General features: G+C 35.4%; 1 protein-coding gene across 1 annotated transcript in view; it reads left to right on the top strand.

Moving 5' to 3' along the window:
• Positions 1-3,987: 3,987 nt before the first annotated feature.
• The window catches only part of PTPRO (protein tyrosine phosphatase receptor type O), a gene marked incomplete at its 5' end in the record, with an annotated part of 243,757 nt that continues 220,377 nt past the window's right edge, over positions 3,988-27,367 (top strand). Inside the window, one exon of the mRNA XM_081309599.1 lies at positions 3,988-4,062. Coding sequence (XP_081165725.1) covers positions 3,988-4,062 — 75 coding nt within the window. The remainder of the gene's footprint in view (positions 4,063-27,367) is intronic.

A 27,367-nucleotide genomic window follows, 5' to 3' on the forward strand; every position in this document is an offset into this window, starting at 1 on the left:
ATAATATTACATAATTTAAGATTACTTAAAGTTTTTTTAATTAAAGTTTTAGGTTAATTAAAGAAAACGTTGACAACAAACAGCAATAATATACAACTGAAAGAAGGTATAACATCTAAAAAATGATAATCTGTATTCCTAATTAAGGATTGTTTATACTGTAATCTGCAATTTATGTCCCGTGATAAATATCTGCTCACATTTTCTATGTTTTTTTTATTCCTTTAAGAAGATAAGTTTGTGTTATCACAACCATACCTCATGATACAGCATTCCTATTTGGCTCTTTAAAACTATGTCTACAAAAGAGTAAACTTTTTATTTTAAAAAAAACATATTTTAGAACTTATTTAGAGAAAAAAGTAATTAGAAAAAAGTCTCCATGTAAAAGAAAAATTACCTTCTGTAGTGTATTTATTTCACTGCTTTTCAAGTGTGGCAAGAATAATAAGTCTTGGCAGTTGGAACATGCTATTCACCTGAGAACTGTCAATCATTCTCATTTTGAAAGACGTGGAATTTATGAATTGTCAACACATCTTTTAGGCGAGAAATCAGTGCTCATCAAGGAAAAAAACTAAAACAAATGCTAAAATAAATTGAAAATCAAAATTCTGCCTCGTGTTCTTATCTTAAGAACACATTCCACATAATCTACAGCTCATATGCTGCAAAAATTGTAATATATGAGATATGGGTGACAAACTGAATGGCTATTACTGTGCTTTACAAGTGGAGATCAATGACTAGAGGGTTTTTTTCCTGCAATCCATATAAAATAAATTATTTGTCACTGAGAAGCCCCCATATATACAACTATCTAATACTGAAACTGCTGACAGCCTTGTAGGCTATTTCAGTAGTGGAAGCCAGAACTAAACACACTGAACCACATTAGACCTGGTCCCTGGAGGACAGAATTGAGCTTCATTGGCAAGGGTACCGTAAGAGTTCCATTTGATTCTTCATTAAACCTCTCACAGGGATTCTAGCTACTTTTCTGTGGCTGCTATTACTTCTCTTTCTATAGAAGAGATATATGTGAACTACATAGGCACCGATACATCTATAAATACTTAGGAAAAGATTGTTTTTCCTGATTAAAAAAAAATATAAAGTCTCTTAGAGATTTAACAAAGGCTCTCCAGTTTCTTGATCATCTTTCATCACCTTAATTTACTTTCAAACAAAATAGACTTACTTTGATTTGTGAAAATTCATTTTTAAATGCTTGCCTTATATCACATAAGAGAGTCTATTTTTCCATTTTTATTTATTCTCCAGGAAAAGCATCCTTGGGAGAAAGTCATTGGTGATAATGATCTCTGCCCTCTTTACCAAACAGAATGGTGTGTGATAATGAAATCAAACAAATGTGTTAAAGTGATTGGTGAAACACATAAATTGCGACATGCACTATATGTTGCCTATGGCCATTCTTGCTGATTTGGAGTCTTGAAAATAGCATCATAAGATTGCCTATACTTTGGAAATATTGCATTGAAACCCCAGTCAATAGTCAACAAAAATAAAACAGAAACACACACAACTGAAAACCCCACACCACTGATGATGCAACATTCACATTTTTCATGGAAATCTCCTATAGGAAAATTCACAAAACTGTTATTGCTTTAAGTGCAATAAAAACAAATGAAACTATTTTCTCCTGCAATAACTGTGCAAAATACTTCTCTCTGGAGAGGAAATTTTCTGTGATTATGAAATAATACATTCAGTCTTCAGGCCATCTAATCGCAGTGTTGCTAATGGAATATTAATAATGCTAATTATGAATGCTTTACAGGGTATAGCTTTACTTACTGTTTAATGTTGTTCTTCCTCCAAAGTGATCCATGTGTACATCTGTATGAGAGCAGAAAGAGCTAAGCAAAATAAATAAAAATAAAAAGACATAGCAAAATATGATTATTTAAAAGTATGCATTATTGTGAAAGTTCTTTTTGCATTTGTAAGATGTACATATTCATGAAACATTTTGATCAGTATGATCAAAACTGCTTTCTAATGCCCAAGATACCTCAGGCAAGTCTATATTACTGTGTGCATGTGCATAAATATATATACATATGTATATAACATATAATATATATTATATTCTGTATGCATATACACGCATATATGCATATGCATACACACACATGAACAGCCTTATATATTTCCATAATCCACATACAAACATTCATTTCAAAACCAAACTGTTCAAAAGAGAAATGATTGGCATCTTGTGAGTGAAATTCTGCTACTGGTCTAAAAACATTTCTAGTTCTAGAGATTGATTAGAGCACCTTAGAGCCAATTTGAGGCTGGATAGGAATAAAATGCTGCTTTCAGGAACTTCAAAATAAAAGGGAAAAACATAAAGCTCAAAGCTATACAAGTGTGGTCCCAAGGATAAAATTTTCAGAAAGCCCAAAAGTCTAACCCAGAAGGAGAGAGAAGCAGCTCATATTTTCCCAAAATATTAGTTTCATGAAGATCCAAGCCAATGAAGGACGGACACAATGGCATTATTTCCCCTCCAATGGGAGGGGGAAGAAGGTGAAAACAAAAGCAGCCTCTAAAAGAAGTCACCAAAGAGATTATTTTCACACAAATTCAGGCCATCTCTATATTTTATGATTACAAACATTAGGGCATAAATGTAGCCATGAGAACATAATCGACCTAATCCTTCCTCGGAGGAGCAGTGTCTGGCCACTTCTCCTCTGGATAAAGGCTCGGTAACACAGCTCTGGGTCCTTCTTCAGGCCACTACTCTTTAGCTGTGTGAGACAGAACTGGTGCCTGAACTCCTACATTGGTGACCAAGGTGACCTTTTCTGTTTCCTGGTGCCCAAGCATGCCTCAAAGATAAATAGGAAGTTCCATTACTGGCAGGACACAGTAAGGGTACTTTACATGATAATAAGAAATGATTTATATCTGAACAGTGCATCCCATAGTTTATTTTGACAGACATATCTTTCAAAAGAATACACATAACAACAAAAGGAATAGGTAAGTAGATTGGGGACACACGGTATGGAAGTCATTGCATGTGACTCTAAAAAATCAGGTTAATTATTCCAGGATAACTCAGAATTTTTAGAAAATATGTATCTTTTTATAAATAAGAATAAATTATCGTGATCCCCTTCTACATTCTGCTTCAGGTGACATGACAGACTTTGGTAAAGGGCAGTCTTTGAAATTTACAAGAACTCCTGATTTTAAATGGGAAATGTACATATTCATGCTATTTCTTCTTAGATGACTATGGGATGGAGAGAAGAGAGGAGGTGGCAGTGGTGTGAGGGTAAATACCCTGCTCTTCTCTTCCTCCTTGTCCCCCACTCACAGGCTCCGAATCTCAACCACCCAAGTGTTACTACTGCTTTTAACTGCAGCTGAGGGCAGGGGTATGGAATTGAGAGGAGACAGGCTCTGGATCCCGATTGCTCAAAGCCCATCAGGAAAACCCACAGAACTCCTGAGTCCCAGATACTGTGGGAAGGTTGAGGCGGAGCCTGGAATGGGGCTGTCCAGCAATAGGAGGAGGCTGGCGAGAGGGTTGGGAGGCTGCTGTCACTTTATGAGTCCGCAGCATGAGTGAGAGTATCCCTGTTGCTAAGAGGACCAAGGCGGGCAGGACTCAGGGCCCCCGCCTCTCCCTCACCACTCGGACCCAGTGACTCCGCTCGGGCAGCTGCTGTTGCGGTGGCGGCGGCAGAGCCTCGCCCACTCCAATCTCCACCCTCTCCATCCTTAGCTATTAAAGAACAGCGGCGCCTGGCACGTTCTTGAAGGACCCCCGGCGCAGAAGAGGAAAGGGAGCAGGCGCAGGGGATTGGAAAGGCAGCATGCGCCCGCCAGGAGCTTCCTCGGCGCCCACGGTCTGAGGCTGCAGCCCCAGTTCGCCATTGTGAGCCATCGCCGGGGACCCCGCTGGCGCCGCTGTCCCCCTAGTTCCCTGTCCGCTCCGCGATGGGGCACCTGCCCACGAGGACGCGCGCTGGCCACAGCCTCCTGCCTCTGCTCTGGCTCTTTGTGCTGCTCAAGGTAGGAGAGCTTCCCGCACCCTTTTCCCAGGCTGTCCAGCCCGCAGCAGCTCCCAGGCGCTCTTGCTCTGCGGTGGGGAACGATGCGCCCTGGGGCGCGATGGCTCTGCCGGGGGGAAAGCGCCAGCCGGGCAGCCTGGGCGCACGCTTTGTTGTGCTTGCGAGTGCGTGCTCCTGGTGGTCCTAACGGATGGGGGTGGACGAATAAGGGAAGTTTTCTCTCTCCAGTTTCCAGCCTTTGTGCTCTCTTAGCGCCGTGGATAGCCTCATCAAAGGTGGGCTTGTTAGACAGAGCTTTCTCCAGCAAAATGAGGTCACTTTCTCTTCTGGTCCCCACTGCTTCCCAATGCCCGCTCAACCTCTCCGCCCTCGGCCAACCGAGTATGTGATTGCTTTGTCTTAATTTACCTTCTTCGAGAATTATGCACGGGGTGATGAGCTCCTAGGTCACAAATGGACTGCTTGGGGGCGGATCGAGGACACGATCTTCCTTGAATAAGGAGTGTCAGTGTGATCCTGGAAAGGATTTTTCACTCTGTCTTACCTCCCCCCCCCCCCCCCCCCGAGAATTCCGTGTAAAAAGTCTCCAGACTTTCTCCACTGTATTTACAGAAGATGCTATCTCTAATTTTAATGGTAGAAAAAATATGTGATTCACTTTTTCCTCTCTTCATAATGTGGTCCCTTGAGATTATACTTTGAGAATAAAAAAAAGAAAAGAGCTATTTTTTTAAATATATAGCTTGAGATTTATAATAAACAATTTGTTTTGAAAAAAAAATTAACTAGATGTTTTCTTGGAAGATGGTGTGAAGTTAAAAGGGGATTAACTACCACTCCTGTTTTCAACGGGTCTGCTTTATCTTCGTCATTAGTTCTTTCTATCCCTTCTCTCTTTTTGGGCAGAGCAAACTCCAGAATGTCGACAGGTGACCCGGAGCTATCCTTTCAGCACCACAGTGATACCTAGCCAAGAAATGAATGAAACATTAATGGCTGCAAATGTTTTCTTACTAAGGAATCACTTTTTGCTTATATGAACCATTAATGATGAATGCCTGACAAAGATACAGTGGAACAGGACTGATGAATTAAGAACAGCATTAATTTTAAATACTCTATATTTTCATTTATCTTAATGGAAAATAGTAAAAGATAGTTTCAGGGCAAAAAAGCAACAGAGGACATAAGATTATAAATTATGTTTAATGTATTGTAATTATTTTCTTAAGTTATCAATAATGTTTTTGTTTTAAAATCTGTTAAGCAATAAGTTCAGTCAGGTTTCTCCCCTAGGAGGTTGTTCCCCAGTACACATCACCAATGTATTAGACTTAAGTTTTTATTATTATTATTATTAACTTCTTTATTTGTCAAACTCTGCCATAATCATTTTATCTATGCTCATTAAGAAATTGAAATGAAAAATTGATTCACCACACATTTTATCAAGTAACAGCTAAGACTTACCTGTACGTTATTGGATCTAAACCATGTTATTGGATCTAAACCTGACCTGTGGAACAAATGCAGGTTTTGATTGAGCTCTTCATAATGAATGAGAATTCCAGAAATGAGAATGATTAGTTTCAGAATGGGGTTAGAGTGCTGTCATTGAAATGTAAAAATATGGCAGAAGTTTGAATTCAAAACTGAATATTGAATGAGAAAACAGTCAGTAATGGCATAAGGACCATCTTAGTGACTATAATAGAGGTTTGCTCTGTTTCACATAATAGGTGTATTCCTCAATATTTTCAGGTAAATATCATTTATGGCAAAATGCATAATATAGGAAATACATTGACAAAGCTTACCGTTTAAAGAAGTATTATTGTAAAGAGACAAACAATCTTAAAGGAAAGTTAATATTTTTATTTTATATAAGCACAATATTTGTTCTTTAATATAAAACATATAAGATATGTGTGTATGTGTGTTATGTGTGTATGTGTGTTATGTGTGTGTGTGTTGTAGCATGTTCCAGTCTTCTAGGTATTTTGCTCACATATATAATTTCATTTAATCTTATTTTGTTGCAGCTAAGAAGAGATATTCACAGTGGTAAACTGGACACAGTAAAATATCTTACATTTAGGGGTTAATATATTACATGGTGCATTGGGCATATAGTATAATCTCTTTATAATTTGGAGATACTTTTGAAATAAAGGTCCTGAAATGTGCCAGTAAAATAGATCTAAACAGGTGGTGGCCAAAACATGGAGGAAAGCTTCATTATTAAATACTAATATGTCAACCAGATCTTAATTACAAAATCTAAAAAGATTCATGTGTATTAAAAACAAACCAGTTCCGTAATCTTCCCTCAAAAATCTCTGTAGTTTTTGTATGATCTACAAATTTTCCAATATGAATATTCTCTGTATGAATAGCCTTTATATGAGAGACTATTCCAGAAATCCCTAGGGACCATAAGTCAAAGAAATTCAGCTCTGAGTCATGATTTATAGTTTTACATCTTCCACAACTCCGAAACTAACAGCTGAATATAAGCAGTGGGAAAGTTTGAATCTGAATGAACGACTATAACCAACTTCATTGAGAAAACCTCAATGTGACTGACCATGCTTCATTGTTTCTACGTGGTTGAAAGGCATGTTTAATCAGGTATCTATCTCAGGTGGTTTAAATCATTGGTGCACACTGAATAGCTAAATATCTCATAATTTATGTTGCATAAACACAATGTTAGTTATGAAAAAGATCTTAATTTTGTATAAATGTTCACGGAGTATATATAAAATTGAAAACAAAAATGGAACTCTATTATCAAATGAAAGTCTACCAATCTGAAAGTCCTCTATCTATGAATATAGATGGAGTATTTATGTAGTGAGTCTCCCACCTGTGCATCTTCCCATGATTTCCTGTGAAAACAATGCAACTTCTTACTTTAGTAACCCCTCCCTGAAAATGGCTTTCTGTATCATTTCACTCAAATCAGTACTTTGTCTACTAACATGTAGACTAACTAATATGATGTCATAAGAACTTGAAGTCTGATTTTCCTGAAATTTTGCTTATTAATGCTCTACTGGAATGTTCCCCTAAACTCAAAAATGTGGCATGGATTCTTCTTTCCCTCTTAACCTCCTATCTCTATTTCCTCATTTCTGTTCTTACCAGAGATATCATCAAAGAACATTACATTTGAAAGGGGCATTAATATTGTATTTTTAAAAGAGGTTCATGTTCAATTCTATAAAGCATGATGGTTAAATGTTGGCCATACTACTCATGTACTCTTACCCAAGATAAATATCCACTTTCCATGTTCTATCTACTTTTCTTTACTTTCCTGGGTGGTGGCTGGCTCTCTCTCTCTCTCTCTCTCTCTCTCTCTCTCTCTCTCTGTCACACACATACACACACACACACACACACACACACACACACACACCTACACACACCCCTCCCTTTCTTTGTCAAGGTTTCATTGTCTTTTCTACAATACTGGCAGATGACCTATCATATTTCATTTTTCTCGAGAACCCTAGATCATCCACTGACTCTTGATAAATGGCATCACCAACCTTTTAGAGAATCCTTTTTACTTGTGGCATGCTCACTAATTTGAAGAAGGCTCACTGGCTATGCTTCTACAGATAATGGAGCTATAATCTTCCATTGTGAATGACTGCTTTAGTTATTTTTATGAAAAACTGTTGTTGTATGAAAAAGGAAATTCACACTATTCTCCTTCATTTTGGCCTCAAAGAAAATGCACATCTTTTTGTATAAGTGATTAAAGGCACTATGAGAGTTATACTTTAAAATGCAGCACTATTCTTAGTGTCTAAATATCCAGCATAAAAGGATTTAAATTTATTAGGGGATTGACTCCTGAATAAAATCCCAGCTTGAGTTTTGAGGATCTGCACAAGGATCTTTGGTGTTGGATATAGTTGGCACACGTGGAAAAAACATTGATTGGTAGCAGTGTGGCGTAATACAAGATTTAACAGCAGTGACCACAGATGCATAGTTCTCATTTTCTCCTTGACTTAATGCCCCCAGTTCCTGTGATGTCACATCCTCAGAAGCACAGCTTCTTGCAAGGGTGAACTTTACTGTAAAGTGCTTAGTGTTTTTATCTAATTATTACAAATGTGTCATAAATATTTTTTAAGTAAAAGAATGTCTTCTTTAATTTTTTCTTCCATTGAATCAAATATTTGCTGCTAGATATATGAGAGGAAGAAGGGGAGGGAAAAAGGAAATAACCAGGAACTGAAATGAAGCAGATTAAATTCCATGCAGGTATGAGTATGTCAAAATGAACCCTACTATTACGTATAACTACAATGCACTAATAAAATCATTAAAAAGAAGTATAATAGAACCTAATAAATAGTATACAAAATTTCTGCACCTTACAAATAGCTTCTGTCATAATTGTGAAATGTTTTAATATTGACAAGTAAATAGATATTTAAGGAAAACATGAGGAAATTATCATTATATGAGTTAAATGAACATAACTACAATGATATAGTATTATAAATAGTATTACTATAACTATTAACAATTATATATAATTATATAACTATTATAAGTAACTTACATTTATCTTATTAAAACATAAATTTTACATTAATCTTATTAATATCATAAATCAAGACACTGATGTTATTTTCCCAAAAAATGTAATACTTCTAATAGCTCATTTATTTATTTTTTTGTTTTTCTTAATTTTTTATTCTAATTTGTTGTATATGACAGCAGAATGCATTACAATTCATATTACACATATAGAGCACAATTTTTTATATCTCTGGTTGTATACAAAGTATATTCACACCATTTGTGTCTTCATATATGTACTTAGGATAATGGTGTCCATCTTATTCTACCATCTTTTTTACCCCCTTTCACCCTCCCATCCCCTTCCTCCCCTTTGCCCTATTTAAAGTTCATCTAAACTTCCCATACTCCCCCTCCCAACCCCACTATGAATCACCCTCCTTATATCAGAGAAAACATTCAGCATTTGGTTTTTTGGGATTGGCTTACTTCACGTAGCATTATATTCTCCAACTCTATATTCTCCAACTCCATCTATTTACCTGCAAATGCCATGATTTTATTCTCTTTTATTGCCGAGTAATATTTCATATATATATATATATATATATATATATATATATATATGTGTGTGTGTGTGTGTGTGTGTGTGTGTGTGTGTGTGCGCGCGCATATCACATTTTCTTTATCCATTCATCTATTGAAGGGCATCTAGGTTAGTTCCACAGTTTAGCTATTGTGAATTGTGCTGCTATAAACATTGATGTGGCTGTGTCCCTGTAGTATGCTTTTTTTAAGTCCTTTGGGTATAGACCAAGGAGGAATAGCTGGGTCAAATGGTGGTTCCATTCTCAATTTTCCAAGAAATCTATACTGGCTGCACCAATTTACAAATTCAAAATAATTTCTAATTATCTTCTGCGTAATTACCACCAGCAATGTATGAGTGTGCCTTTTCTCCCACATCCTCACCAGCACTTACTATTGTTTGTCTTCATAATAGCTGCCATTCTGACTGGAGTGAGATGAAATCTTAGAGCTTTGATTTGCAATTCTTTAATTGTTAGAGATGTTGAACATTTTTTCATATATTTGTTGATTAATTGTATATCACCTTCTGAGAAGTGTCTCTTCAGTTCCTGGGCCCATTTATTGATTGGGTTATTTGTTTTTTTATGTTATTAGCTTTTTGAATTCTTTATATACCCTAGAGGTTAGTGCTCTATCTGATGTACAAGTGGAAAAAAATTTCTCCCAGGCTGTAGGCTCTCTATTCACCTTACTAATTGTTTCTTTTGCTGATAAGAAGCTTTTTAGTTTGAATCCATCCCATCTATTCATTCTTGGTTTTAATTCTTGTTCTATAGGAATCTTATTATGGAGGTAGAAGCCTAATCCGATATGATGGAGATTTGGGCCTACTTTTTCTTCTAATAGATGCAGGGTCTCTGCTTTAATTTCTAGATGGTTAATTCACTTTGAGTTGAATTTGTGCGTGGTGAGAGATAGTGGTTTAATTTCATTTTGTTGCATATGGATTTCCAGTTCTCCCAGCACCATTTGTTGAAAAGGCCATCTTTTCTCCAATGTTTGTTTTCGGTGCCTTTGTCTAACATAAGATAACTGTAATTATGTGAGTTAGTCTCTATGTCCTCTTCTGTACCATTGATCTACCAGTCTATTTTGGTGCCAATACTATGCTGTTTTTGTTACTATTGCTCTGTAGTATAGTTTAAGGTCTGGTATAGTGATGCTACCTGCTTCGCTCTTCTTGCTAAGAATTGATTTAGCTATTCTGTGTCTCTTATTTTTCCAGATGAATTTTATGACTGCTTTTTCTATTTCTATGAGGAATGTCATTGGGATTTTGATTGGAATTACATTAAATGTGTATAATGCTTTTGATAGTATGGTCATTTTGACAATATTAATTCTGTCTATCCAGGAACAAGGGAGAGCTTTCCATCTTCTAAGGTCTTCTTTAATTTATTTCTTTAGTATTCTGTAGTTTTTGTTGTAGATGTCTTTCACCTATTCTATTAGGTTAATTCCCAACTATTTTATATTTTTTGAGGCTATTGTAAATGGGATAGTTTTCCTTTCAGAGGATTTGTCACTTATTTACAGAAATGCCTTTGATTTATGGGAGTTGATTTTGTATTCTGCTACTTGGCTGAATTCATTTACTAGTTCTAGAAGTTTTCTGGTGGGATTTTTTGGGTCTTCTAAGTATAGAATCATATCAGCAGCAAGTAGTGCTCATTTGAATTCTTATTTTTCTATCTGTATCCCTTTAATTTCTTTCACCTAATTGCTCTGGCCAGTGTTTCAAGAACTATGTTAAATAGAAGTGGTAAAAGGGCATCCCTGTCTTCTTCCAGTTTTTAGAAGGAATGCTTTCAGTTTTTCTCCATTTAGAATGATGTTGGCCTGGAGCTTAGCATAGATAGCTTTTACAATGTTGAGATATGTTCCTGTTATCCCTAGTTTTTCTAGTGTTTTGAACATGAAGGAGTGCTGTATTTTGTCAATGCCTTTTCTGTGTCTGTATGGTTCTTATCATTAAGTCTATTGATATGATGAATTACATTTATTGATTTCTGTATGTTGAACCAAACTTGCATTCCTGGGATAAACCCCACTTTTGATACGTTTTTGTATTCAATTTGCCAGAATTTTATTGAGAATTTTTGCATCTATGTTCATTAGAGATATTGGTTTGAAGTTTTCTTTCTTTGATGTGTCTTTGCCTGGTTTTGGAATTGGGGTGACATTAGCCTCATGGAATGAGTTTGGAAGTGCTCCCTCTTTTTCTATTTCCTGAAATGAATTGAAGAGTATTGATATTAGTTCTTCTTTAAAGGACTTGTAGAACTCAGGTATGTATCCATCAGTTCCTGGGCTTTTCTTGGTTGGTAGGCTTCTGATGGCATCTTCTATTTCATTGCTTGAAATTGATCTGTTTAAATAGTATATATCATCCTGATTCAATTTGGGAAAATCATATGACTCTAGAAATTTGTCAATGCCCTCTATATTTTCTATTTTATTGGAGTACAAGTTTTCAAAATAATTTCTAATTATCTTCTGCATCTCTGTAGTCTGTGTTATGATATTTCCTTTTTCATCACATATGTTAGTAATTTGAGTTTTCTTTATCCTTCTCTTTGTTAACATTCCTAAGGGTTTGTCAACTTTATTTTTTTTCAAAGAACCATCTTTCTGTTTTGTCAATTTTTCAATTGTTTCTTTTGTTTAAATTTCATTGATTTTCGCTCTGATTTTAATTATTTCCTGTCTTCTGCTGCTTTTGGTGTTGACTTGTTATTCTTTTTCTAGGGCTTTGAGATGTAATAAGTCTTTTATTTGTTGACTTTTTCTTCTTTGAAGGAATGAACTCCAAGCAATGAACTTTCCTCTTAGTACTGCCTGTATAGTGTCCCAGAGATTTTGATATATTGTATCTGTGTTCTCATTCACCTCTAAGAATTTTTTTAATCTCTTCCTTGATGTCTTTTGCAACCCATTGTTCACTCAGTAGCATATTATTTAGTCTCCAGGTGTTAGAGTAGCTTTTATTTTTAATTTTATCATTGATTTCTAATTTTATTTCATTATGATCTGATAGAATACAAGGTAATATCTCTACTTTTTTATATTTGCTAAGAGTTGCTTTGTGGCATAGTATATGGTCTGTTTTAGAGAAGGATCTATGTGCTGCTGAAGGATGAAATATTCTATATATGTCAGTTAAGTCTAAGTTATTGATTGTATTGTTGAGTTCTATGATTTCTTTTTTCAGCTTTTGTTTGGACAGTCTATCCAGTGGTGAAAAGGGTGTGTGAAAGTCACCCAGAATTATTGTGTTGTGTTCTATTTGACTCTTGAACTTGAGAAGAGTTTGTTTGATGAACGTAGACGCTCCTTTGTTTGGGGCATATAGATTTATTATTGTTATGTCTTATGTCTTATGGTTCCCTTAAGCAGTTTGAAATGTCCTTATTTATCCCTTTTGATTAACTTTGGCTTGAAGTATATTTTATTTGATATGAGGATGGAAACCCCTGCTTGCTTCTGCAGTCCATGTGAGCGGTATGATTTTTCCCAGCCATTTACCTTCCTTCTGTAGATGTCTTTTCCTATGAGATGAGTTTCTTGGAGGCAGAATATTATTGTTTTTTTTTTTTAAATCAATCTGTCAGTCTCTGTCTTTTGATTGGTGAGTTTAGGCCATTAACATTCAGGGTTATTATTATTGAGACATGATTTGTATTCTCACCCATTTTTGTTTATTTTTTTGTATTTAACATGACTTGGTTTCTCCTTTGATTAGTTTTTCCTTTAGCATAATATCTCCCTTTGCTGATTTTCATTGCTGGTTTAAATTCCTCTTCATGTAATATTTTGCTGAGGATGTTCTGTAGTGCAAGCATTCTAGTTGTAAATTCTTTTAACTTTTATTTATCATGGAAGGTTTTTATTTCATCGTCAAATATAAAGCTTAATTTTGCTGGATATAATATTCTTGGTTGGCATCCATTTTCTTTCAGAGCTTGATATATGTTGTTCCAGGATCTTCTAGCTTTCAGGGTCTGGATTGAAAAATCTGCACATAATCTAATTGTTTTCCCCTTATATGTAATCTCATTCTTGTCTCTCATGGGCTTTTAATATTCTTTTCTTATTCTGTATGTTAGGCGTTTTCATTATTATGTGCCTTGGTGTGGATCTGTTGTGATTTTGTACATTTGGTGTCCTGTAAGCTTCTTGAATTTGGTTTTCCAATTTATTCTTCATGTTTGAAAAATTTTTCTGATGTTATTTCATTGAATATATTGCTCTTTCTTTTGGTTTGGAACTCTATTCCTTCCTTTATCCCAATAACTCTTAAAATTTTTTTTATGCTATCCCATATTTGTTGAATGTTCTGCTCATGGTTTCTTACCATTTGCACTGTGTTATCTACATTCTTTTCAAGATTATATATTTTGTCTTCATTTTCTGAGGTCCTGCCTTCCAACTGGTCTAATCTGTTGGTGATGCCTTCAATTGAGCTTTTAATTTGGTTTATTGTTTCTTTCATTTCAAGAATTTCTATTTTGCTTTTTCTTAGAACCTCTGTCTCCCTATTGAAGTAATCTTTTACTTCCTGTATTTGTTTATGTAGCTCCTTGTCAAAATGATCTTTTGCTGCCTTATTTGCTCTTTTATATCATCCTTTAATTCACAGAACATTTTAATTATGTACATCCTGAACTCCTTCTCTGTCATTTCTTCTGTTGTGCTGGCCATGAATTCTAATAATATGGTACCTTTATATGTTCGGGGCCATTTCTTTCCTTGTCTTTTCATATTGCTTGTGTGTCTTCCCTTCTAGCACTGTGGACCCTAGGCATTACCGTTTTTATCCTATAGGCTTATAGTGCCCCTGTTGAGATCCAATTCCTCTCCTTTGAGGTGAAGGACAATGTTATCAGATCTCAATATAAACAATATACGCCCTAAACACAAATGTTTGATAGTAAGACATTTACATTTTGATCACAATGTACAGAAGTGGTGAATTCAATTATTATCTACAATAGACTCAGTATGTTTGTAAAAAGAGTTTACAGTTTCTAATGGTAGACAAAGAACAGGGGGGTGAGGAGTAGGATGATATGCTGAGGAGGTAGGAGGTGAGGATATAGAGTTGTTATATCTTAAGAAGTATGAAAAAGAGATCTAAGGAGGAAGGTTAGTAGCAGGAGATGGGAGAGGAAATAATTTTAGGTAAACAAGTAAGTGGGAAGACAGTAGAGTACATAAAACAAACACACATATATATTAAGAAAAATTTTAAAATGTTAAAATAATAGAAATTGGTGGGATAAAAGAAAAAAAAAAGAATATACAACACAGCTGTAATACACTATTCTGATATCCCAGTCCTCAAAATCCTAATTCCTGCAAAGTACTTGGTTTCACATATGTTGGGGATGTGAGGGTAGGAGAATAGAGAGGGACAGGGAAAAAAAAATCTTGAAGGAAGAAACAGGATTGTTTTGGTTGGAAATCCATAACTTTCCTGCTTCCCTTGTCATCCAATGGGTGGGGTCATCTGTTGTTAGCTGGTTTCTCTGACCTCAGGATGGTGAAGGTAACCAGGGTGTCACTGTGCCAGGTTGTAGCTGCTGGGGAGAAGGGAGAGTTAGAAACTGGGTACCTGAACAGCTGGAGTTCCAAACTGGGAGTTGCCACTGAAAATGGTGTTGAAGGTGATCCAAGATGGAGGCACCTCCTTTCAGCAGTGGGCTGTCAGAACACGTGGGGCAAGCTGAGCGATGGTGTTGGATGATGAGTTCAGAGACAACTCTGTGACATTGCAGTGTGTGGCTGTTAGCTGACTTCAGAGCCTGTGTGAAGTTCTTAGGTATAGGCAGGCTACGGCGTGTAGTATCTCCACTGCTGCAGAGTTCCAAGATAGTGTCGACCAGGGGAGCCCCGCATTGGTAGAAGGGGGTCCACACGGGAGTGGTGGTCAGAGTTTTAGCATGTGGGAAGCTGCCGGGTGTCCTGTGTGGAAGTGGTGTCGGTGATTTCTACTAGGTGGGTGGCCAAAAGTTCTGCACAGGTGTTGATAGTCCTGCTCAGGTACCCAGTAGTCCTGTGTGGGTGAGTAGTTGGGAGACCTACTCTGATGCTGAGGCCTGGAGCCCTGGATGGCACAGTGGCCATGATTCCTACACAGGAGCAGGAAGATGGCTCACAGAGAAACAGTATTCTCACTATTTGAGTCCCAGGTCACAGAGTGACACAGAATGCTGCCTCCCTTTGGCCAACCATCTTAGATCTCCCAATTGCTCATTTATTGATCAACATTGCCTTACATATTGTTTGAGGTCATCAAACAATTGACATAGTAGGGGAAATGGTCCCCTTACCTTTGTATGTCGCCTAAAACTTCAGTCAGTTCCCAGATATGCAGGCAATATATTGCATCCCTCTCTGCTGTGACCACTACTATCCAGAACTGAGATTTCTGCATTCTGTTGGTTGGAGACCCTCTAATCTTCCCATAACATTGCCCTGAGCACACATATCCCTTTCTATACCCAGATCTCCATTATACCAATGGTGGTGCTTAATGTAGGTCATAAACCAATGACTGAAATAACTCTTCTACAGTGACTTGAGAGACCCATTATTTTCACCTCTTTATGCTTAGATAAGTGTGTAAGAACTTCTTTGTGTGATTTAAGGAGCCAAAATAAATTGAATGTGGCACAAATAGAGTAATCAAGGGTATGAATGAGTCAGGAAGTAGTACACAAAGACTCTAGTCCTCTTTCCTCCTGGTACTATTGACTCCAGCAGGGTCTGTCTGTATGGTTTCTGCCAGACATCAGGACTGTATGAAACTCTCCTCAAAAACGTCTCCTGTAATCTGCTCTCCAATGACTCCTAGTGCTTTCCTCTCCCAAGCTTGCTTACCCCAGGACTCCAAAACACCAATTCTTAGAAATTTACCCCCTCTGCTTAGAGTGCCTTCAAATTTATTTTTGTAAGAAAAAACATATCTCATCCCTCCATCAGAAAAATCATCCTCAATTCTTTTAGAATCTAATTTTGTAATGAAATGTTTCTTCTTTCCTTGGGCATTCTAGTTGCTTAAAAGCCAGCTCCTTTTTCTTCTGTATTTTAAAAGCAAAGAGACAATCTTTGAAACAAGGTGGAAAAGGTTTCTTGATGAAAGTTTTTTTTTTCCTTTTTGTCGAGAAATTGAAATTCAAGAAGAGAATGATACATACTTGGAAAAATATTTAAAAAACAGAGAATCAAATTAGGAAGTAGGAGAGTTGTATTGCAAATTGTAAATATGCATGGAAATTTCTGTAAAAAAATGAGTAGGGGGGCAATTAGCCAATAAAATGATGAAAGTTTGATAAAAACAAATATACTGCCATCTTCTATTTATATGCAAATAAATGTGTTTCCTTATCACATGCTATTTGGTGTTTCACTGTGGTGTACAGTTCATTTTTCTAACAAAATTGTTCTTATCTTAAAGTAAATTAAAACCAAATGAACCTGTCTTTAAACTGGTAATTTGTGTACCTTTACCAACAGATTTTAAAAAGTAGAAATGTTATTTTTTTACAGTGTAGGAATCACAAGTCAGTTAACAACAATGTATGTAAAGATTCAAATCATGTTTCCCTTTTTTGTGTTATTATTGTTCAGATACTTGAGATGTCTGTGTGTTCTATTTTTCTCTTTCTGTCCACTGATGTTATAAAATTAGTGATTTATTTGTGCATGGGTTAAGAATATCACATTGTTCTATCTAATCTAATATTGTTCTATCACATCTATATAATATTGTTCTTTCATCATGACCCCAATGGATCAAAATGAGAGCAGAGAAATTTCTGTCCCTGGTTCTCTTTACTCTTAGCCCAGATCAGAGACCAACAATGAGCCAGTGTGCTCATCCAGATTGCAAGTTCCTCTTGGTTCCACCCCTAGGAGCTTTTGTTTGGCATGTACAAACAAGATGGCAGAGAATTCCAAAGAATCCTTTGTACTGTTGGTCCTATCTGAAGTCTGATTCCTAATTCCCTGTACTTACTTCTGAATAGGGATTTTATTTTTATTAACTCTAGCATTTCCACTTTAGGATCCTGACTTCAATTTCTAGTTATTTCTCCTCATCCTTTAGCTTCCTTGAAAGAGCATCCTATAAACATTTTTTTCCTTCTTTTTGGCTTACCAATGTTTATCCAAAGCCAGTGGAAACACTGAGAAGTTATTTTTCTTCTTCAATACAAAGACTGTCTTTTGGATTCCAGGATAATAATTTACTGCCCAATTCTATTCAGTTAATCAAACATTTTTAAGCACCTATTACAAGCCAGGAATTGAACTGGATATTGTAGGTACAGGAATAGATAACAGGTAAATATCCACAAAAGGTTTAGTTGGAACATAGACACAGAAAAAGAAAATTGTGATCAAAATGTGGTCAGACTTTTTCCCACTTTTTTTTATTGGTGCATTATAGTTGTACATATTGATGGGACTTTTGTTACATATTGTTAAATACACATGATATAGAATATAGCAATATACTTTGACCAATATCACTTCCCAGCACTTCCTCACCTCCCCCCCCCCTGCTCCTACCCCTTGCAGATTTTTTTTTCAAAGGAAAATATGGGAGTGTTTTAGAAAAGACACTTAAACTATCTAGAGATATAAGATGTTGCATGGGCTAAATCCTAAAGCATAGATATTATTTATTTTTGCAACACAGTACATTCAACATGCTGATTAGTGTTTATGTTAATTAAAGTGTTAGTACATATACACCAAAACCCTGATTTATCAAGATTTTCAAATGACTAATATACACATAAAACAAATACCATCACTTAAATAATTCAAGATTTCTCTGGGGACTTGAAATGTATCACATGATCTTATAATAATCTGATCTATATCCATAGACTATTACTATATTGGTAAAGTGCTAAAGTTTGTATTAGTTGTAAAATTTTTTCTACAACTTTAATTTTGGTTTTGTTTGTTGGAAAATCAGAGATGGAAATGGCAGAATTATTATCAAATTATTTAAACTTTCACATACATGGCCTGAGGAATTTTTCCAACTCCATAAATTTATAAGGAATACTGAATCTCAAGAATATAAAAGAAGCAATAATTCTTCAATGAATGAATTATTTTATTAAGTTTAATAATCTTTAATTAATAAAAAGTCAAATTTTCTAGAACCCTCAGAGAACATACTTACATAAGTCTCTTTCTGTCCCAAGAACAAAAATGTAATTAAAAAACAGGGATATCCTTACCCAATGCCACAAAACGTATGCATCATATTTACCATAATAAGTGTCAACACTTAAACCAAAGGAGAGACATAAGAAAATACCTTATGACATAGATGTAACTAAAATTTTTAGATTTTTACTAGGAAAAAAAATTCGCTTCTGAAGGTTTTGAATCTTATGTTGATTAATAAAGGGAATAATGAAAGACCAAGGGAATTAAATATTGTCTATAATATATTATTAAATTAAACATGGAGTCATGTGGTTCTCCCTTAAAGGATTATAGGAAAATACATTGTATGTCATGTATTGAAACTCATTAGTACGATAACGTCATTTACGTACAAATATAGTGTGAGATGAGGCCAAGTTTAATTTACACTCTCAGAAGGAATTTCCCCTGCAATTGTCCCTAACTAATTTATACTTTTTAATTAGTATCTCAGGGATGAATATAGGATGCATTCAAAATGGTTAAGGTCTTGAGATTTGTAATATGGAAATTCTGGTATAGTTAAAGCTTTGCTAAAATAATTGCAAGGGTTTAGAATTAAATCATTTGGACTTCATTATAATAACTGAGTTTATGAATTTTTTTGTTTTGTTTTGTTCTTAATTATTTGTAATCTGCTAATTATCTGTAATCTACCCATTTAGGGTACCTGAATTGCTTCTTTCAATTCACTTTTTGTATATTTGCAACTAGACAGCTATATCTGTAAGAGTATACTGTTACCCTGCTAATTTCAACTGCTTCATTGACACAAAAGTTTTCTTTTTTGAAGGTTAATTGATGACCTAATAAGAATATTTCTACTGAATTTTTTTTGCTACGCTGAGCCCTTAAATTAGCCTTTTTTATTCAGTGATTTCTTGTGGCTCTGAAGTAAGGAGTTCTTAATTTGAAATATTTAAATCTGAATCATGTGTGAATCATCAGGCATAATAATTTTATAATATATTAAAAATTGGAAAAGTCATAGATATTTACCATGGAAAAGTATAACATGCAACAGGCAGAAAAAGAAGAAACTAGTTATTCTAAACACTTCATTCCAAAATAACTCTCCTGTGGGTATACATATTTTCAGTCTTTTTCTGTCTATGCATCTGAGTATTTATATTTTAAAAACATTTTCAGAATTCCCTACTATATATGCTCTTTTCACATAAGTGTATAATTTTTTTTCAGCACTTGGGCATTTTCAGTCCTCTGCAATTTATGACATTAAGTCATAGGTCTTTGGGTCAAATGTATGCAATTCACAAATGTATTTGACTTAATTAAGGACATAGATGAGCATCAATACTGATCATGACCATGAAGCGGGGAACAGGAAGTGGTTTAACAAGGGATCATCACCTACATATATGCCTTCCATTAGTGTGACTAGTTAAGAATGAATCACAAAGAATAATGTTAAGGTGCTGTATTGACAGATATTCATTTCCCACTTTTCCACAGATAAGTACTATGCTAAGAAACTAAAAACTATAGCCTTTCTAGTTAAAAAGAGAAAAAAAAAAGCCCAAGACCTGAATTCTGGCTATGTTCCTTGATTGTATACATTTGACAGTGTACTGACCTCTTAATGGAAGATAAATTCCAGTGGCTCCCTCTATCACCATTTCAACAACTCCTCCAGTGGCCAAATCTGTTATCCTTCTACCTCCAACCTGCTATCCTGTGAGGGAAACTCCTTTTACCTTTTGATCCATATGCTCCGAAGGGAAGATAATATCCTTGTACTTGCTTGCCCTCAATGTACTTCGCAGAGTGATCAGCCAAGGGGAGAACACCTAACCCAGACTCAGCCCATTTTAAAACTGCACCTCACTGTGCACTGTCCTTGACACACGATCTCTGCTACAATAATTAAAATCTAGCCCTATTTTCTTCAAACTGGCCATGGTTGTGGGGCTATGAAGTAAACTCAAACACATGGAACAAATACATGAACTTGGAAGCTGTCTTCAACCATACAACTGACAGGAAGGAACATTTCATAGCAGAAGAGAAGCAAGCAGGGACAGTTGAAACTTCAACAAGACTGTCTTTCATTGCAAGAAGACAAACTCATTTCTCAGACTTCAGAGAGTGACTCCACACAGATACACAGAAAAAAATTATAAAATAGCAATCTACTAAAATTCAATTCCATCATAGCTGAATTGACATAAGAGTGATGTTTGGGGTCATTAAGTAATTTGAATCAGAGTGATTATATAATCATACCATTTGGGGCACTTCTGGGAGTGAAAGGATCATTATACCAGGACCAGCCAACACAAATCGACCTGTTCTGGGAGAAACAGGACAGACAGTTCCCCTCCTGAATACACTAGCAAACATATTTTATTCAGAATTTAATCACTAGCCCCTCCCCCATCACAATCATCTCTGAAGACCTTGCCCTATGTAAGAACTAGTCATATAAGAGAAATTGTAATTGTCTTCATCTAAAACTAAAACATGTATACGAATGCTTATAGAAATCGAGCGGAATGCTCCAGAAACTGAAAACAATGAAATGTTTGAATGGTCAGAACAGTATGGCCCATTCATACCACATAATACTGCTTGGCAATGAAGAGAAATGAACTATTGATACACACAGAAGCTTTAAATGAACCTCAGTTACAATTATGCTGAGTGATGCCGGCATGTTAGTGCACACCTGTAATCTCAGCGGTGCAAGAGGCTGAGGCAGGAGAATCACAAGTTCAAAGCCAGCCTTGGAAACTTAGCAAGGCCCTAAGCAACTTAGTGAGACTCTGTCTCTAAAAAAATGTTTTTAAAAGTGCTGGGTATGTGGTTCATTGGTTAAGCATTCTGGGTTCAATCTCGAGTACCAAAAGAAAAAAGAAAAAAAATATTATGCTGAGTGAAGAAAGCCAATCTGAAAAGATTGTGTACTGTGTGATTCCATTTATGTACTAGTTTTGAAGTAATGAAATTATGGAGATGGAAAACAAATTCATGATTTCTAAGGATTAGGGATTGGGTGTATGGGAGAAGATGTATGTAGCCACCAGAGGACCTTTATGTACCTTGATCTTGGTGGTAATTACCTTAAGTTATACAATTGATTAAAATGTATATGTGTGTACATAAATATGTGTGTACATAAATATGTGTGTGTATCTATATACACACATGCAGACATGTATATATATTCATACATGTCTATATATACATACACATGTATCCATACATGTGTACGTATATATACACGTATATACATACATATATGTATGCACACACATGAACACATATACAACTATTAAAATCTGATTAAGTTATATCAATTGTTCCAATATAAATTTTACAGTTTAGGTATTTCCTTGTTTGGAAAGGCAAGACATCAGCATTAGTGGAGGCAAGGTGAAGAATCCATGCTCTTTTCTGTACTTTTCTTTGCAACTTTTTATATGTTTATAATTATTTCAAAGAAAAAGATTTAAAAAATGTATGGTTTACTTCATCTTCTGTTTTTATTTTTGTACCTGGCACCCCGTTAAGTATTTTAACTTACTAGTTGACAGTCTCTGCCTGTAGCAAAAGCCTCAGAAAGACAATAATTGCTCTTGCAGGGAAAATAAGAGTATCTAAGCAAAGGTGAAATAATTTAGAAAAATGAATGAAATATATAATCATCTTAATTAAAGGCTATTGGCTGCAAACTCAAATTCATTATGAGGCAATTTGCATATTCTTATGAGATTTATCTAGAGAGTTCTTGAAAGGACCAAGTGTGAAAGCATTCCCATTCCTAATTCCCACAACACCAACATTAAAGGCAAATTTTAATGACTCTTCAGAGAACTTGATAAGAAATAGCGTCTTGGAAATTAACATTGTAGGAGGTAAGTACAAAATATAGTTGTGATTCTGCAGTCTGTATTTGGGGGTAAAAATGGGAGTTCAAAACCCAATTGAGTCTAATGTATGAAAGACGATATATCATGAGCTCTGTAATGTTTTGAACAATCAATAAAAACAAAACAAAAAAAAAACCAAAATATATTATTGACTGATGAAGCTATTTTCTTTCATTCTTTTAGTAATTATCAAATAGCATATCTGGAAATAATATAAAATACATTTGAGTGAAAATATATTTGAGTAAAATATATTTGAGCTTATAATGTTTGAGTACATTTGGGATGGATGAATGAAGAATTCATAAAAATGAATAGATACTTAAGCATTTTAACCAATCATCAAACATGTATTAAATTATATATATATATATATATATGGAAGGCATTGTGTTCAACATTTTTAACAGTCTGAAATAAAGTTATGCCCTCAGAAAATCTGTAATGTAAGCGAAAATAACAAGAACATGTGACAATTTAAAGAGCAGACTTAATAGTGGAAGAACAGTCCCAAAATGGTAACCTATTAGTTTGCAAATTCATGGGACAGAACTATATTCAAACAAAGGCCCTTGTATTCAGATAAAGGAAAGAGCATTTGTGCTTGAAGGAGCATGGATTTCATGAAGAAGACAAATTGTCATCTAATAGAGCTTAGATAGATAAAGTTAAGGAAAATCTTTCAGATTAGAGTCACAGAAGAACAAAAATAGGAATATGAGAAAATCTAAGTCATGTTTTGGAGGTTTGAGTAAAACAAGACGGATGGGTTTAGTCCTGGGGAGGGTGAGTGGTTGGAAGTGAAGTTGAAAAGGTGGTTTTGCCTAACTATGAGCTTCTGTTCATAACCTTCTGTTCAATAGTGCTACATAGGCAAACATTAAAATGTGCTTTAGCTCAGCAGTGGTGTACAGGAAAAAAAAAATTTATCATACCTCATTTTAGCTGTAATTGCTTTTATAATTCTGAATTTGCTGTTAAATGCAAATGCTTAATTCTAAATACGTGTGCTCTGTCTTAATTAGATAAAATAATCCTCTGTTGCTTGGGTAGTTCAGTAAATTAGTCCCCAGACCTAAACTCCCCTGGATCCTGTTGTTTATGCATTAATCTGTATGCACTCTTAGAGATAAGTGGAAAATAAATGAATTTTTTCAGAGACAAGTTGTAACCATCAGCATACTTTCAAATTTATATTCTCTGAATGTGACTAAAAAATTGCCATTGTTACTAGAAGAGTTGTAATTTGTGTACATATGCTCTCATGCTTGCAGAATTTCTTCTAAATGTTTGTAGTTTATGATTTATTTAAAACCAGTTAAAATTATATCTTCCTAGCCAAAACTGAATACAGAATCTGAACCTCACTATTATATAGCCAGCCCTCCATACCTGTGGGTTCCACATATTGTGGATTCAACCAATCTCCAGTCCAAAATACTCATAAAAAAATTGTGTCTGTACTAAACATGTGCAGTATTTTTTGTCATTATTCAGTGTAACAACTACTTACATAGCATTTTCATTGTATTAGGTATTATAAATAACCTAGAGATGCTTTAAAGTTTATAGAGGGATGTGCATAGTTTATATACAAACACTACACCATTTAACAGAAGGGACTTGTGCAGTCATGGATTTTTTTGACCCTAGGGGTCCTAGAACCAACAGCCAACTGTATACATAAAAATACTACCAACTCAACATTTGTAAATCAGTTATGTCCAAAGGAACCAACTAATACAAGTATGCTCAATTTAAGCAGAAATTAAATGATAAGATTTTCCAAACCCTTCTGCCTTATTGACAATAACGGTAAAGACACTGACCACCACTAGCATATATTGAGTGGCTGCTATATATCAGGGACTCTCTCAGGAACTTTATATTATCCCATCTTGTACATCATTATCACCATTTTAAAATGGAGAAACTGAGTTTCAGACAGGCACTGAAGGAGTTAAAATGAATCCTTGGTCTGTTTGACCATAGAACCTATGCACACTCTATCATACTACTTTGTATGAAAACACAGCTATGGTTTTTATTTCCTTATTCACTAGAGAGCTCTCTCTCTCTCTCTCTCTCTCTCTCTCTCTCTCTCTCTCTCTCTCTCTCTCTCTCTCTCTCTCCTTTTACTATAGAAATATCTTAAGACCTAGATGGACTCTCAACTTACAAGTACTTGGTTGGGACTGCCATTTGGACAGAAATGTGGTTGGGGTTTCTCCTGCAGATGGTTGGTTCTTGCTCATTTAAAATCTTTCTTACAGTTTCTACTTTCTTTCAATCAGTCTGTTAGTCCCATATTCCCAAAGCCTGCTGACTGTCAAATTCCTTTAAATTTACAAGTATCAGGTTTATACATAACTTCATTTATCATCATCTTCAGTTTAATGTATCTGATGCTTTTGCACTTTGCTAGACAATTACACAGAGCTGAATGTAATATAATGTACTGATGTGGAGAATGCATGCTTTCAATTCTTGTGCGTCTGGAGCTTTTATGATCAATGGTATGAGTACCCAGACAGACCTATGCCCTGGTTTTACAGCCTTCGTGAAATTTTGTGGCTTGCTGGTTTTATGTGACTTTTACACCTCAGCTAAGCCTTTCCCCTTTAAGAAAGATACCACCTGGACAACAACAATTTTAGCACTAATGTCTTCCTCTTGATTGCATTAGATTTGCAAATTAAACAGATTAATGGTAGTGTTCTGTGTTCCTCTCAGCTCTTCTGTTTAATACTCTTATCTGACAAAGTGTAAATAGAAGACATAATTAATTACTCATGACTTGCATGTCAAGTTGCATAAAAAATTACATCCCCAGGAGGCCCATTATTACATGTCTGACTGTTCAGGGAAATTAGTTTTGAGGGGGAAAAAAAGCATACCTGAAGATAAGGGTTTTGTTTGTTTTTCTTTTTGTTTAATTGATTAGAGTATCTGTAAAAAGATGTGGAAGAACATTCACTGTGAATACAATTTTAAGAAGCTTACTGCGCTTGCCCAAGGATAGTTATTTTTTCCTTCTATTATTTTTCAGTTTGTGTATGAGATGCTATACTCCATATGTGATAGTTATAAAGTTATGATGTTTTTACAGGAAGAAGGCCCCAGAATATGACTACTGCCTCTTTAGAATATGTCCTGTGAGAAAAATCATTAATCAAGCATAGTATTCTGTACCATACCATCCATAAATTGTCTTCACCTTGAGCTGGGAAGTGTCCTATCATGACTGAAAAGAAGGGGATAATTTTTCAGCCCTTTCTTCCTTCTTATATGTCTAGAGTTGATCCGAATGAAATGAGGTCTCTGCTTTAACTGGAGAGCTCAGCTTTTCATATTTAGCTCTCAATCTGCTTCATGATAATTTCTGAAGGAACAGACTGCTTATGACAAAATGTGCTGTACTATTATTAAAGGTGCAGTTTCTTTATAGATTCCCACCCCCCTTGGAAGGAAACTGATGGCTGGGAAGAATTTTGAATGAGCTAGTCTTCCAGTGTTTTAATAGATAGTTAATAAAAGATAGTATATGCCTCTGGTAAGAGCAAACCAAATACTTAATAAAATTGGATGGTAGAGTTGTCCGGGCTTCAAGGCAGCATACAGGAAGACGATGTGCACAATCACTCTGTCACTTCATCTCTCTGTAAAAATGAGAGCTATGATTACTTCTACCTCATGGGATTCCTGTGAGGTCTAAATGAAGTAATCTGTGAAAGCACTTTGTAAACTGTTAAGCACAATTTAAACACATGATGTCTGACTAAAAATGATTGCATCACCTGTTTCATGCGCCTTGGTAGAAAGGTGTTTATGATCCCCACACTTATGAGTATCCATCCATACATTGCGAACCATGTGTCCTAGAAGGCTCTAATTAATATGGGGTGCATTTAAAAAAAAAAACCTGAAGTTTGCTATACAAGGTTAACTTTAGGTCACCTATAGTCAGAGCTTAACTGTAGGACTGGTAAGACTTAACATATAAAATATTTACATGAATTGGTGAATATTTTCCTATCAGCTCTAACTCCTATCTACTGATGTCATTCCCTACTAAAAATGAGCATTCAAGAGTTAGCATGCCTAGGACTGCTGAGCATTCTGTTTGTAAATGATCACAAGTCATCTTTCACATTATGTTTCATCATCATTCATTCATTCTTTCCATGAACATTTACGTACCATCAATTGTCTGCCCAACACTAATCATTCACCATTTCCTTGAGTTTCATTTGTCTGTAGTTATTAAGTGTGTACATGTTGATGATAATAATTCCAATTATAAAGCAGTTGGCTCCATTGGTACACCTGAGATGTTAGCCCCTTTTCTATAAAGAACCCCTCCAGGTGTTTCTCAGTGTCCAGTGGGGCATACTATGAAATCCTAATGATTTGGGGTACCATCTCTGCCATTCCAGGCCCTCTTCCTTATTAGCCAACTTCCCTGCTGTCTCGGGTACAACCTCAATCAACCCCAGCACACTTCTTGATGGACTCAAAATTTAACCATCACCTTAAAAATGAAGGCTATTTTACTGGGTCAGCCTTGTGTTTTGTGTTTCAATTTTTGCCCTGAGTTTGTAAGCTGCAGCTCAAGGGATTCTGTATGTTTTATCCCACTAATCATTCAGGCATGTCTGAATTCCCTGCAGACACAAGCCAGGATCTCCACCCTCCTCCACCACCCCATCACATTAATAAAATCAAAAATACTTTTATAATGTTATTTTCCTCTCATTTACCTTTTCCATCTCTACCTTTCTGTGGAGATGCTAGTGGATGATAGAATAATAAAATTTATCATACCATGCAAAAGTATGCAAGAAAAAAAAGGATAAGTTAACAACAAAAGCCTCTAAAAAATACATTCTGTTTTATGGCCTTTGTAAAAGTTTGACACAGTAATTGAATGTGAAAATAGATCCAAGATCAAAATTTTATTTGTTTGATTCTCTGCCTGACATATTTAATTCCACAGTAGTTCAGTTATTACATATTATTGAAAGCCCTATGTGTATCAAAAGTGTT

This window comes from Spermophilus citellus (genome assembly GCF_964194105.1).
Source record: "Spermophilus citellus genome assembly, chromosome: 10".
Lineage (NCBI taxonomy): Eukaryota > Metazoa > Chordata > Mammalia > Rodentia > Sciuridae > Spermophilus > Spermophilus citellus.